The following is a 15,467-nucleotide window of genomic DNA, read 5'->3' on the forward strand; positions in this document are numbered from 1 at the left end:
ACTTCCACAGTTATTAGTTGAGAATTTTCTGTACCAACCAATGGAAAAATGGAGCCAAAAATGGTTCTTTTATCTGCCACTAGTTTTGGTTTGTATATAGATAGTTTTGAGCTGCATGAAAATAAAATAACTGGATGGCAATTATCCACGGCCCATACAAATTTTTAAAATTGTGTATGTACGATTGTCTATGCAGGCGGAGGGGGGCTCCAGAATCGTAAAAAACTGTCTACGTAGTTAATGAACAGCCCCTAATGTATGTATGTATGTATGTAAGGTAGCCACTATCCCTTCGAAGATCTTGTCTTGTATGCAGCTCCACTTAATAGCAAGATCAATTTGAGCTACCTATCTGAATTCACAATATTGCTGTATGAAGGGCCAAAAACGGAGGGGCGGAGACACTTACGCGAACCTCACGGGAATTTAAGAATCTCTTTCCAACGTAACGATCCAATAAATCGAATGACGCAATTCCCAATCGCTTCCTTCAGAATGGTTTGATAAGAAGGCCGCGTCAATTTCACTGAAACTGTTGGAGTAGAATTCGTACCAACACAATCGAATCGGTAGGATAAAGAAAATGATATTTATTCCCTCCTAGACTCCGGTTGTTATACCACTCCATCGTCCAGCTCCACAATTAATTTTAATAATACGTCTATTAGGGGATTCGAACAAATCCCAGATCATTTTCAAGAATTGACCACCGTTTATTTTATTGGAGACACTTAAACACTCTTAGGTCATTCGTGACTTGCCCAGGGAGTAGGCATGGATGTTAACCACTACACTAGGGCCGTCCCCAATGGATCACTTTTACGGATGATAAGGCATTCATAAGGAATATCAAAACTCTCGGAGCTCACTTCCGAAGTCCCCAGGGTTCACGGTCATAATTCCGAAATCATTCTGATAAGATCGTCATATGTAGTTTTGAAAAACAAAAAACGAGAACCTCCAGTATCAGTTCATACAGTTACCACCTTTACGAATGTTCCGGAGGACCATCCCGTGGCCTCCAGGGTTCATATTGCAGTAATGACTCTAAATTAATTGTGATACCTAAGTTGTTCTTAAGGGATTTTGAAAAAAAAACCTGGGAAACTCCACACGGTAACTGCAAAATACCCAATAATTACTATAAAAGACTCAATATTGACTGTAAACTACACATTTTCGAGGGAAACTGGGACTACCCATTTAATGAGTAAAATTTGGACCCATCAATGTTAATCACAAATGAATACTTACTACTCATTTTCAAAATTTTACTCATTTAATGGCTAATCCCAGTTTTCCTTGAAAATGCTTACTTTGTAGTAAATATTGACTCTTTTATAGTAGTTATTGGGTATTTTGCGGTTACTGTGTAGGATCAATTTTACGAATGTTCCAAAGCACCTTCTCGTGATCCCTAGGGTACATATTCCGGTCAGAAGTCGTTCATAAGTGGTTAAAAAACACGGAACTCTACGGTCAGTTTAATTAATTAACTAACACTTTTACGGATGATCCGGGTGTTCCGAAGGATCAGCTCAAGGATAGCCAATGAATCATCACAGGAATACGAACCTTGCTTGGCATAATTTCATGGCAATCCAAGGAACAAACCAAAGAAGTCCAGATGAACTGAGGAGAGAAGTTCAGTGTTATTCGTAGCACTTCGGAAGAAGTTAACTGAACTTCAGAGAAGCTCAAGAAACTTAAGAGTAGTTCAGGGAACCTCAGAGAACTTCAGTACAATTCCAAGTAAATACAGTGAAATTGTATCGTTGCCCAGAAAAATTTAGATGAGTTCAGGGTACCTCGGAGAAGTTTAGCTAACTTCCATGTAGCTCAGAAACTCAAAGGAGAAAAAACTATCTAAGATGTAAGGAAGATTTTGTATTGCATGAATCAACGCTAGGGCTACCTTTGAAAGCTTATGAAATATCTGGAGAACAAATCATTAATCGATGCCTGCGGTATATAATTCGTACCTGGTGACCTCGCAACTGACTCTCGAATGCCGAGTTCAATCATCGATGTCATCAGAAGCCGATATCAACAGAAATCCGAAAGCGGGTGAGGGTGGGCGGTCACACACTACGAAGGGGTGGGAACGATATGTGCATGCAAGCGCTGAATTTAACCCCGGCATAATCGTATCATAGCAGAGGCAGACGCAGGGGTTCACGATGGCGGAGCCTCAACAAAGAAGTCAAGAAAGTCTACAAGAGCTTTACCAGGGCCCGTAAAACAAAAGCAAGCAGCCACCCAGCATGGAAGTCTTTCACTTTGATCTTATACACCACTGGTCGGTAAATGCTGGGTAATGCGCAATACAGATCCCATTGAAATCACTAGCCTCTTCCCAACAACTCCGATCTCTACCTCCCCGTGGTACCGGTCGGGAACTGTGAGCAACCCCGGGAAGATCGGGTAACCAACCCCGGTGGGAACTTTGGTCATAGGCTGACAGGGAAGGGGAGGGGGGGGGTTGCTTTGGCAAGCCTGAGCGTCTGTTCTCCAGGAGGAGCGGCTCACAACAGCGTCTGTTCCCCATGTTAGGGGCGGCTGATCTACGTCCGAGTGCCAGTGAAGGACTCTAAGCACAACTGTGCACCCTGGTCCTCCGGCAAGTTCGGGGGTTGGTGTCAGGCCCTGCGAGCCAGCCGTAAAAAAAGCTTTGCAACGGAAAATCAGCAACAGAGGAATACGAACCGAGACCAACGGCAACGACCCCAGCGATGAAATAGGACTTGCGATTGGAAAGGACGGGACGGGAGCCTCTTGACGGACGGACGTGAGGTGATTGAAAGGTGGAAGCAGCACTTCGATGCGCACCTGAATGGCGAGGAGAACGTAGGCACGGGAGACCAGCGCAATGGAGGAAACGACTACGTCAGTGCAGCAGAGGACGGGACTGGCCCAACTCCCACGCTGAGGGAAGTTAAGGAAGCCATTCAGCAGCTCAAAAACAACAAAGCAGCTGGTAAGGATGGTATCGCAGCCGAACTCATCAAGATGGGCCCAGAAAAGTTGGCCACCTGCCTGCACCGGATGATAGTCAGGATCTGGGAAACAGACCAGCTACCGGAGGAGTGGAAGGAGGGGGTAATCTGCCTCATTCACAAGAAAGGCGACCATTTGGAATGTGAGAACTTCAGAGCGATCACCATTTTGAATGCCGCCTACAAAGTGCTATCCCAGATCATCTTCCGTCGTCTATCACCTAAAATGACCGAATTCGTGGGCTGTTATCAAGCCGGCTTCATGGGCGGCCGATCGACAACGGACCAGATCTTCACCGTACGGCAAATCTTCCAGAAATGCCGTGAATACCAGGTCCCAACGCATCATTTGTTCATCGACTTTAAGGCGGCATACGACAGTATCGACCGCACTGAGCTATGGAAAATCATGGACGAGAACGGCTTTCCTGGGAAGCTGATCAGACTGATTAAAGCAACGATGGACGGTGTGCAAAACTGCGTAAGGGTTTCGGGTGAACTATCAGGTTCATTCGAATCTCGCCGGGGACTGCGACAAGGTGACGGACTCTCATGCCTACTCTTCAACATCGCTCTAGAAGGTGTAATGCGACGAAATCCGGTCAATTTGTGTGCTTTGCGGACGACATGGACATTATCGCAAGAACATTTGGAACTGTGGCAGAACCAATCACCCGCCTGGAACACGAAGCAGCAAAGGTCGGACTGGTGGCGAGAGCGTCAGAAAAATAGTACATGCTAGTAGGCGGAACCGAACATGACAGGATTAGTCTAGGAAGTAATGTGACGATAGACGGGAATACTTTCGAGGTAGTGGAGGAATTCGTTTACCTTGGATCCTTACTGACGGCTGACAACAATGTGAGTCGTGAAATACGAAGGCGCATCATCAGTGGAAGTCGTGCCTACTACGGGCTTCAGAAGAAACTACGGTCAAAAAAGATTCACCCCCGCACCAAATGTACCATGTACAGAACGCTAATAAGACCGGTGATCCTCTATGGACACGAGAAATGGACTATGCTCGACGAGGACCTTGCAAGCACTCGGAGTTTTCGAGCGACGTGTGCTAAGGACGATCTTCGGCGGTGTGCAGGAGAACGGTGAGCGAAGAATGAATCACGAGCTCGCTGCACTCTACGACGAACCCAGCATCCACAAGGTGGCCAAAGCCGGAAGGATGCGGTGGGCAGGGCATGTTGCAAGAATGCCGGACAACAACCCTGCAAAGTTGGTGTTCGCTACTGATCCGGTTGGCGTGGAGCGCAGACAAGTATACGCATCGCAGAGAAGTTCAGTAACCTTTAATGAAGTTCGAGGGAGCATCAGAAAAACTCAAGTCATTGTCCTCAGATAAATGCAGAGGATCATGAGGGAAGTCCAGGGAAACTTTCAAAGCTGCTCAGCATACTTTAGAGAAATTCAATGAGCTTCAAAGTTCAGGGAGAGGTTAAGGAGAACTGCAAAAAATTCAATGAAATCTTAAGATAAGCCCAGAAGAACATAAGAAAACTTCAGTTAACTTCAGAGTTAAATTCGAGGAACATTAGAGTAGTTTAGAGAACCACATGAAGACTAAAGTATCCTCAGAGAAGTTAAGGAGAATTTCAAAGAAATCCAGAAGAATTTCAAAGAAATTTAGGGTACTTCAGAAAAATTCAAAACGGCAATGGTGGCATGCATGGTCGCCAAATGCATACTTCACATTAGTTACATACACTAATTAGTGGTTCGGATTTTCACTCCTCCCTTTCCCCTCTCCCACGAACAGCGGAAAATGAAACGATATCTACTTATTCGATCAAGATATGTCTCCAGTGCGTCAAAAACTACAGTGAAGGTTGCATGTTAAGAACCATGCAGGAGGCCATTACCGAACGTGGAAAGCTGGATAAGGCCAGTCAGAGGTTGAAAAGCTCGCACAAACTCACAATGCCACTCAACTTTTCTTGTGTGAATTTCTTGGAATTCTAAGAGGACCTTTAGAGCCACTTCTGAAAAGTCTACGAAAAACTGAGCGGAACCCAACCCAACAAACATTGTAAGATGAATAGTAGCAACCAAAAATAAGCCTGTTCGTCTGAAAAGAGGCTTATTTTTTCGCATCCGCATTCACATTAAGCAAGTTGCACAAATTCGTATGTGGTACAAGTCCTAGGCAATTGTTTGAGAGTATTGTCACCTCCGCCCGTTACCTTATTGACCGAGATTTGGGATTGATCTTGATCTCTTAGATGGAAGTAGCACTATCTCCAATTATCGAGAACTGTCCTGGCCACGTCCTTTCAACTGCTGCGGATGGGAAGGAGTGTTAGTTGGAAACTTACTTAAGAGAGATGCAGAGAACTCTACGACCTCCCATCTTATAAGTGTCACAGGAGTTTGTTAGTGAAGAGGGCAGATTTATAATAGCAATGGGGATAGAATAAGGCGTAGTGAAAAAGGACGCGTTTTTAGTATATAATCAGTTAAAATGCTTGTTGGGAAAGGATTATAAAAGCTTTCAGGGAAACCTTTGAAGAAATTTAGAAAATTTCAAGTTTCTCAGGGAATTTTGCGAATATATACTTAGTAACTCAGGAAATTTCAGAGTAGTTTAGGAAACCCCGGAAGTTGAAAACGAAGGAGTCCAAGAATCTTCAGCCCAGAAGAGTAGTTCCAGGCCAAATAACGGAAAAAATAAACAAATTTAAGATTGTACCTCTAGAATTCCATGAAATTTCGCATAATTCTAGATAGAACTGGAATTAGGGCGTAACAGCTTAAGTAAAAAATGACTTCATTAGATGATATCTAGAAAGTTAAGGCTCGCCAACGCAAATCAACAGCACCATCGGGTAGAGGAAGACTTCTCCTACCCGACGGTTATGTAGGTTTGCGTGGGCGTGCCGTGAGTTCCTAGAAATTGTCGATAAAAGTCATTGTTTACCAAAGCTGTTACGCCCTAATGCCAGCTCTATCTAGTTTTCCACGTAACCACCAATCCCATTAATATCCCGATAAAGACCCTCCTTTTTGCAATATAAGGCATATATAGGGGTAAGAGCGGCATAGTGAACAGGTGGGGCATAGTGAGCACCAGCTTGGATTTCCGGCCGTTCGGAACAAATTGTTTGGTGGTAGGATCAAAATCATAATGATGTTGAACCTACTACCAGTTGATTTGTTTCATGCAGCTGATCCAGAGCCAAAGTGCGGGATGCTCACTGTTCATTATGCCTCTCCTTCCCCTACGGCTTCAAATGTATGTATCAACTTTAAATCAGCATTAAATTGCACTTTTTGCTTTATGGTTACTTGGATTGTGCTCGAATTCGACCATTTTGACCCGCCTAAATAAAAAAAATTACGTTTTCAATATTTTTCAATAAATCATAGCACGAACACGGCTCATTCAATCGAAATGACGTCTGAGTTGTAGGAAACTGGAGTGTATTTTCAAAAAAGCTGAGTATGCTTAGGATAAGCTAGACAAGTTCAGCGAATTTCATGTAACCCTAGCAAGATTTATTGAACCACGGACAAGGCAGAGGCACCTCAGAAAGACTCGCGGATTTTCAGAACAGTTTCGGACATTTTCAGGGAAATAAAGGGCTCCAGATAGGAATGGATAAATCAGTCGTTCCGCGAGTTCTGCGGTATACTCAGAAAGCTCTTATTTAACTACTATGGCTCCTGGCGAACATTGTACAGTTATGCGCCCACCGTTCGCGTAGACATGTTAAAGAAACACTGTGGCATAAGTTCTACTAAGAACACATAAAGCCAGCAATTCATACAAAGATGGTTCCGGTTCGATCCAAAGAATACTTACGCATCATTGAAGGAGCACACTTCCTCGATCAGCAGTGCCCGCTCAGCTCTTGTTGCATGTGTAACGCACTTCTCCACCACGTTGGAAGCGAACTTGTGCTGTGACAGAATCAGTACCTTTCCCCGCACAGCGGCGATCAGCACCGATTTGTCCTCCGGCTTTCCATGCTCTGTGAACGAGGCGAAAAAAATAGGACGTAAAACCATTACCTACTTTCCTTTGTTTAATGAATGGGATTGATGTTCGGATCACTTACCCAATACATGCTGGATAACGTAGTTTCCGTACTGATCTTGGATCAACTGCTCCGTAGTGGCATGCAACTCGGCTAGAATTGGCGCCGTTTGTTCCTGGGTGCAGTGCTCAAGTATCCGCTGGATGACCCGGCACCCGTACGGATGTGTGCTCAACGAGTAGACCTGATTGCGGAAAGCATCGATGATGAACTGCAGTGCAACCGGTTCGACGCACTCGATACACTTTTGCACCACGTGGTTTCCGTTTTGATCCTTGACGCACTTCAGTACGTGACCGTCCAGTTCCCGAACGATTTCCTGCTGTTGTTCGGCTGGAATGCTTTCCAAGGCCTTCTGGATGACTCTGCAACCGTACATCTGCAGTGCCAGTGGGAGTACGTGTCCTTTGACTTGCTGCGCAAGGGCTTGCTTCTGTTCCGGAGAGCCAAATTCGAAGAATTTTTGAATGACGTAGTTGCCGAACACATCAGTCATTAAACTGTACGCCGCTCCGAGGATCTCGTTGAACACCAATTGTTTCTCAGCCGTAGTCGCTCGTTCCAGTTTCTGTTGAATGAATCGCGAGCCATGCTGATCCTGTGAGAATTCCACGATATGATTGGTGAGATCACGCAACTGAAGATTCGGATAGCGTTGATTCCGGAAGTCTTCCAATAGTCGTGAGCGTCCGGGTGGGCGATCCATTCCAGGAGCAGCTCCGGCAACGGCTGCTACGGCAGCTGCCGCTGCGGTTGTGGGTCTTACTACCGAACCGGATAGTTTGGAAAAGAGTGAATTACTCGATCCGAACATAGCATTGGCCGAAATACCCGGAGCTAGCTGATTGACCTGACGGTACTTGGTTTCGGCGCCTGGCGCACGACTTGTGACCAGAGCTCCCAGTCCCGAAACGGGCGGAGGAGTGATTGAGGCACCGAGTGGACTACCTGAAGCAGTAACCGCGCTAAGTCCTCCGTAGCTGCCCGCTCCAACGGGCCACTTCCGGGCAGCGGCTGCAGCTGCTGCGGCCGCATTGTTCACCACGGCATTCGTCGACGCCGATGTGTAGTCCAAGGATGGACTGAAGGCCGATGTGTTGCGATCGAATGAGTCCCTCCGTGCAGTCAGTGACGATGTGCTTAGGGCCAGACCTACAAGCAGGGGATGGTAGAAGAGAAATGGTTTCGGTTAGCGGAAGTGTTGCATAATTGTTGTGTTTATTGGGGAAAACATGTCGATTCATTGCAAAACAGGAAAACGATAAAGCATAACCTCATTTTCACGGATGATCGGTTGCTAATTTTGTCTCTTGAAGTGAAAAGTAAAATGTACACAGGTATTGCTTAACAGTCAGTAATTGAAGTTGAGAAACGACAGTTTGGGTGCTGCTTGCTTACGGGGGGGACCACCGATGACGACGGTTTTCAACCGAACCAATTGATTATGAAAAACGGCAGCAGTAGCAGTCGAAATTGTTTCATTTACCTGGTGGACTATATTACGACTTGAGTTAGGTAGGTAGGTACAGAAACTTTCGTGCAATAACCATAACCCTCGCGTCCGTTGCTTCACGTTACAGTGATTTTTAGAAACGACTTTGGTGGTGGCGGCAGCTCGGTTATATCAATTGCATAAAAGGGAAAATGGAAAATTGAAAATTTGCAATGCTCAGACCGCATATAGTGGGTTTCGTTTTCTCGAAAACAATTAATATTGATTGCCACCCACCACCACCACCACCGATCATCGAAGTGGAACAGTTCAGACCTGACGCTTAAAGCGAATAAAAAACGTTGTTTAAAATTATACACTCAAAATCATTAATGATACATCTTTCTATAAGTTAACACAATGTAGCCTCAATGTTAGCTGATTTACATGGCTCATTATGAAACATCAAGTTTACATTTGATTCTTGTGTACATTTTGGTTTACTTTGTTTACAACGCTAGGTCTAAAGTTCAAATTTACGTTCATTCCAATGTACATATAGTTGGGTCTTCAAACGATACAGCATATTAGGGTTCTAATGACGTGGTATGTTTAAAATCTATATAAAAAATGACATCCCATATCGATTACTTATTTGGGCCAGCTGTCAAATAAGGATCCGTATATCATTCAGCATGCGCATTCAAGGAACGAAGTGCAATGTTTATGTTTATCGTTGACGTAGATGATGGTACTAACCATAAATGACGTAACAAATTTTAGATACCCTTCCCTCCTCGTAGTGACTATACCTAATACATGGTTACTCACAACTTCTGAACCTCCTCCCCTTCACCCTAAAATGCTACGTGATTTATGCATGTTCCCTTAAGTGGATTTATTCATTCTGCACTCAAAAAATTTATCACATATCTAATGGATGAAATCCATGTGATTTTCACATAGCTTTCCTATGATCACATAGCAGCAAAATCACACCACAAAATCACATGAATATTATGAGGTCCATGAAATTCATATGAAAAATCATATAAAATTAATGTGATCGCATAAATGTTATGTGAAATTCAGATGAATTCCATTAATTTTGATTATTGATGAAAATCATGTGCGTTTCCAATGGAAGCTACATGAAAACTGTTTTCGGTGTGGAAGCCTACCTTAAAATAAGTCAGCGGAAAATTAAAGTTTTATTTGTGTTGCACATTCCACATTATTACAAATTAATTAAAATTTCAAAGCTCGCCCTCCCAACAACTCAACAGGTGAACAAATAATGTTGCAATAATGATAAAAGTACAATCTGATCACAGCTTTCTTCACAGTTCATTTTCATGACACCATCAAACGGAGCGAAGGGATGATGATGACATGCTTTCGCCCATATTGAATTACTCACTGTCTCATAAATTAGATAGCACTACTGTTATCAATAATCTGGAATTTGTGTGTATGTGTGTGTGTGTGTACGATAAAGTGACTTTCATCTCAATTATAGTCATATGCCCGCCCGGTTGCAGACAACCGGATTTCTGCATTTATGTCCGTCCATCCATCACCGGACCAGTCCGCCAGTTTCTACTACCATGATGCATCTCGTCAAGCTCAATATGTGCATCCCTGATGCGGAGAAATCAGCGTCACCTTCTGTATCTTCGAGATCGTTGCAGTGCAGCATCCGCCGTCTCCGATATTAGAAGGTATTAAGGGCATCAATTACTTGATTACTGGTATAACGTTCGCCCGGGTTGGAGGTGCATTGCTCTCTCTCTCTCTCTATCTCTCAGTGTTCCACATTAACGTCTCGGGAATCGGAGCATACCGACTGGTCGACATTTGCTAGTTTGGGAAGGAGGTTGACTGCATTTTTTGCTTTCATACGATCGTATCGTGCTCCCGCGCACAGCACATTGTAAGAAGTCTTTGTGTATGATCGTCAAACGAGTAAAAATCTCAGAAACTGGAGTAGATACATCATCAGTAGCTGTTAGGTACGCTTCATGGGGAACGTGGGGAACGAACTTACGAAGAAAAGAGTAAAAATCATCACTGTTGTTCATGTATTAGATATATTTGTCCGTATGAAGAAAAGAGTTCACTTTACTTTCCCCATAAGAAAAGCACGGGAGAGTTTCTTTACACTCCGTATTCATACGATCCATTGTTTGGAAGAGCTAAATTAACCTAATTATATAGGGCCTCCCTTAGTACAGTCGGTAAAGACGCAGCTATAAAGAAAGACCATACGGGAAGCAGCTGAGTTCGATTCCCAGTCCGAGGTATATTTAGGTAATATTTTTAGTTTGGATTATTCAAAATACACAATATTTTTCTAGTAAGCTTGTATCCAGTAGAGGTTTCAATCCTATTCACACTCATTGGTCCATCATGTCGTTTACCTGTATGTGCGTACTTTTGCTGCCTGCGTACTCTTGTCCCACTTTACTATACTACCGTAAAGGTACCATATTTGACGCCGGTCCAAACTTGACTCCCTTTTGTACTATTCCCGCTCTCAGACAAGTATCTTACGAAATAGTTCCCAATAATCAACCGCTAATGTTTTATTAGCACTGAACCTTTACATTCGCTACGCCACGAAAAGAAGAATTTTCTCCGTCATAGAGGAAATGGCTCTAATGTTGGCCTATGGATCTAAGATTGGGCCCATCACTAAAAATCTGCTATTTATCAATTTTATCTAGATGAACGCGTCATTTTGACGGTACTTATGGATATTTTTGGTCGCTATTGAAAATTTAATCGATTACTGAATTTATGTATGGGCCCACATTAGGTACATTTAGGCCGACATTACATGCATTTCCCCCTATGCATCAAAATTCGTCTGTGAAGCTAAAAAGTTGGTTGACCTTTTTGTATCGCGTTTCGTGTTAACACTCTAAACACGATGTCTCCGGTAAAATTTGTAGCAGCAAACATGCAATGTTTGAAAAATCATAGCTCAGTCGTTTATTGGTGAAACTTCAAAATTGATCGATACATTCCTGAGCAATGGTTTTTCAAACATTGACACTTAGCCGTTACACAATTCACCGGAAGCATCGTGTTCGGAGTGTTTTAAATAAATTTTCAATAATAAATCGTCTTTCACTGGAAGAACATAAGCTTTACCAATGTAACGGTCTAATTAATGTTATTTTGTCATGCTTTTGCAAGCATGATATGATGTTAAATTAGGCTCATAGTGTTCTCCTAATTATTTTCACTCCAAAATATAGAATCCGAAAGGAAGACAAATAACAAGCCCAGGGGTTGAAACAGTCGACGTTTTTTACTACACTCGCTTCGTTGTCGTGCGCGACAGTCTGTTTGTATTCGAACACTAATGCTCTACCGTCGTCTCTCTCACACAACACGAGCGGTGAAATAACATTCGAGCTAAAAGAAAATTATCAAATAGCTATCATATGACATGTGTGATTTCGTTGTAATTCCTCAATTTGGTGTAAATCAAACCATTTCTGATCAGAAATATTATTACTAGGACATCATTGCTTGCTATTTTCAGAATTCACACAAGCACACAATCAGCAGCTCTTATTATGATCAAAACAAAAATACATACATTCGTGACGGTCTTCGGCGACAGTGTCGTATGACAGAGCCTGTCATATGACATTTTAGTTTGGTACTGTACTATGAAAGCTTGTTTTGCAAGTGTCGGAGGCAAAGGCAGTCAATTATCACAGAAAAATGTGTCGACTACCGTGACCGCTTACAAGACTGAACAAGCCTATCGCATTCAGTGAACAGTCGAAAGGGACATACATCGTTAATGGCCCTATGTCCCCAGTTCGAAATCCCTAGATGTGTACTGATTAATCTTTGTTGACAACGCATAACTATTTCGAAGAATCAACAGACAGAGGTCAATGCCAATCTTTTGATATTTATATTCTTGAAGCCCCAGAATGCAACTTTAACATGACTATGCCTTGTTAATAAATATATGCCTACGACATGGTCTAAATATGTTCCGGAAAGGTCAAACTCATTAATTAAAAATTATAATGTTATGTACCCGCTACGTACCTATTTAACAAATTAAACGATCTTCAGATGCTTCTTGGCTTCGCCGATTACATCGAAATCATGGCACGAAACTTTGAGACGATGGCGAAAACGTACATCAGACTGAAGGCTGAAGCTAGGCGGATTGGACTTGCCATTAACGCATCGAAGACGAAATAGATGAGAGGAAGAGGTTCTAGGGAAGACAATGTTAGCCTCCCACCCCGAGTTCAGATTGACGGTGACGAAATCGAGGAGGTCGATGAGTTCGTGGTGATCGCAGAAAATGATACCAGCACAGAAATTCAAAGACGCATTATGGCAGGGAACCGTGCCTACTTTGGACTCCGGAGGACGCTCCGGCCGAATAAAATTCGCCACCGCACGCAGTTGACTGTCTACAAGACGCTGATTAGACCGGTGGTCCTCTACGGCCACGAGACCTGGACTATGCTAGTGTAGTGTTTTCGAACGGAAGGTGTTGCGTACCATCTACGGTGGAGTGCAGATGGATTACGGAACGTGGAGGAGGCGAATTAACCACGAATCGCCCTAGCTGCTGGGAGAACCATACATCGTCCACATTGCAAAAATTTGACTACTGGGCACGTCGTAAGAATGTCGCACGAAGACACAGTGAAAATGGTTTTCGAAAGCGACCTATCAGGAACAAGAAGAAGAGGCGCGCAGCGGGCAAGGTGGATCGACCAAGTAGAAGGCAACCTGCGGACCCTTCGCACACTATGAGGCTGTCGAAGTGTGGCCATGGACCGAGTAGTAGAATAATGTCGATTTTATTGAAAAAAGTGTCAATCCACCAAATTGTCCAGATTTTCGTAAAACCAAAAATTTTTAGGCATTATTAAGCGTAAACTGAAGAAATGTGGCAAAACAATAAAAAAAAGCATCTGATTTGGAGAAGTGGTGGAAAAAGATGACAGTTAATGTTGACAGTAAGACATGATGGGAGGAATTCAACGAAAAGTTCGAAAATTCAACCGAAAAGCTGACGAATAATAATAAATAAAAATCCTACAAAATGAAACGTTTAGCGTTCTTTTTTTTTTTTTTAATTATTATTGTCACTTTAACACTCTTGGGTCATTCGTGACTTTTCCGGGGGTGAGATTTGAACTCGTGACATTGGCGTGAGAGGTATGGATGTTAACCACTACGCCGGGGTCGCCCCCAATGACGCGTTTTTGTACTTTATTTCCCCTTGGAGAAATGACCTATTTTGTGCGGCCAAATTCTAAATGGAACAGACTTTAGCACATCAATCCCGTCGCAATTTTCGCGATATCATCTAAAGTTTCCGCAATTTTCGCGACTAAATAATCAAATCCGCAACAAATCCGCGAAAATCGCGAAATCCACGCTTGTTGTAACAGCCCTGCATTTCTAACGAAACTAGATTCATAAAAAGTACGAATCTATTTCGTTGCAGATAAAAACAATGATCAAACGAACGTTGTATATACTAAATTTTATTTTCAGTGATAAAAATAACATTCATATGACACCGTTACCATTGCGTGCTTTTTTACGTGACCGCAAAATTTAGCTGAAACTTCTTAATCCATGAGTAGACTGAGTAAAAATCGACTCGAAAAAGAAAAATTTAAACAAAATTAGTCACGTTTACTCACTTTCGAGCTGATGTTTACTCAGTCTATTATGAGTAGCCGGGGTTCTAGCGAAACTGAGTAACGGAACTCATTTTTTTTTTTGTAAATTAACTCTACGGTGGTGTAAAAGTAGTTGCCCACTTAACACCGTCTAGAAGCACCTCGACGATGCTTTAAAGTTCATGTGTATTCCAACATAGGCAGATCTTATCAAGACGATGATTCTCACACGTAAGTCAGAATTTTCGGTAGTCCTATGTTGTGAATGTCGAGCGCAAAGGAAGTCAAATATTTGAAAATTTCAAAAACGCTTTGAAAATTTTTCTTCGAGAAGTTCCATCAAGATTCAGAGAACTACAGAATTCTCGATGAACATTTCAAATGGTCCTATCTGCTTTGATCGATTCTCTTCATCGACTTTCTCTTTCGTTAATAACTTAGCTGCAAAACCTTTCCCTGTTGTATTTGACGTTTTGGACGCTAGATAAGAACCTCCTTTATCAAACTATGTGGTAGAATTAGCGTGAAATCTGTTTGCATAGCAGTGGTTATGAAAAGAGAAAGTCGATGAAGAGAATCGATCAAAGCAGATAGGACAATTTGAAATGTTCATCGAGAATTGTTACTTTAACACAATAGCATATTAGTTAGTACCAGAAACTGAAAAAGTCTTCTGCGCATATGTCCAAGATAAAGAAATAAGATAGTGGAAATAAATGGAAATTACTATCTCTAAGGTTATAGACTACTAACGTATTCCATTATAGATGCTATCATTTATCATTATTATAGTATCAAAACAAGAATACAGAAGTGTGCAACAGCTTAGCTTAGATCAATATTGAATAATGTGTTTTGAAACACATAAGATATTCCCGGTTCAAATCTTAAAAATTTCTTGGTTTTTATTATTGAACATAAAACGAAATTGTACGCCTTTTTAAAATCGCAGCCAACTTTAAATTTTTGGAGGTTTTTTGTGATAAAAAAGCAAAATTACAGAAAGTATTTTTTAAAGCTGTAAGTATAAATTAAACTTTATGAGTCACTTAATGTATTCAAAACCAATCTCTAGAGATACTTTGAAAAATCAATGTCTATCATTTTTTGCGCTAGAATTTATTGAGTAACAGAGATTAAGGCCACTAGGTCAAAAGCTATCTGGATGAATAAATTATAAGACAGAATTGTGAAGAATGAGAGATTTAATTTGAAAAAAATGTACTTGAAACAAATGAGAATTAGAGGAAATTGTTAGGGATATCGGATAATGAAAATGTGTCTGCACTCCGTTGTCTATACTAAC

The 15,467-nt window shown here is 42.1% G+C and overlaps 2 protein-coding genes across 7 annotated transcripts in view; both read right to left on the reverse strand.

The window, feature by feature from the left end:
- Bin1 (histone deacetylase complex subunit SAP18) overlaps nucleotides 1–15,467 on the reverse strand; it is a 263,399-nt gene that overhangs the window by 26,789 nt on the left and 221,143 nt on the right. The gene's annotated exons all lie outside the window — the stretch shown is intronic.
- The window catches only part of pum (pumilio), a 375,688-nt gene that overhangs the window by 3,355 nt on the left and 356,866 nt on the right, over nucleotides 1–15,467 (reverse strand). For all 6 annotated transcript variants that reach the window (XM_065226777.1, XM_065226774.1, XM_065226776.1 and 3 more), the window contains 2 exons: nucleotides 7,067–8,197; nucleotides 6,811–6,979 (listed from right to left, as the gene is read on the reverse strand). In XM_065226777.1, coding sequence (XP_065082849.1) covers nucleotides 6,811–6,979; nucleotides 7,067–8,197 — 1,300 coding nt within the window. The remainder of the gene's footprint in view (nucleotides 1–6,810; nucleotides 6,980–7,066; nucleotides 8,198–15,467) is intronic.

Source organism: Ochlerotatus camptorhynchus, unplaced genomic scaffold (genome assembly GCF_037179485.1).
Source record: "Ochlerotatus camptorhynchus isolate MF236.1 unplaced genomic scaffold, CSIRO-AGI_Acam_v1.1 ptg000261l, whole genome shotgun sequence".
Taxonomy (NCBI): Eukaryota; Metazoa; Arthropoda; class Insecta; order Diptera; family Culicidae; genus Ochlerotatus; species Ochlerotatus camptorhynchus.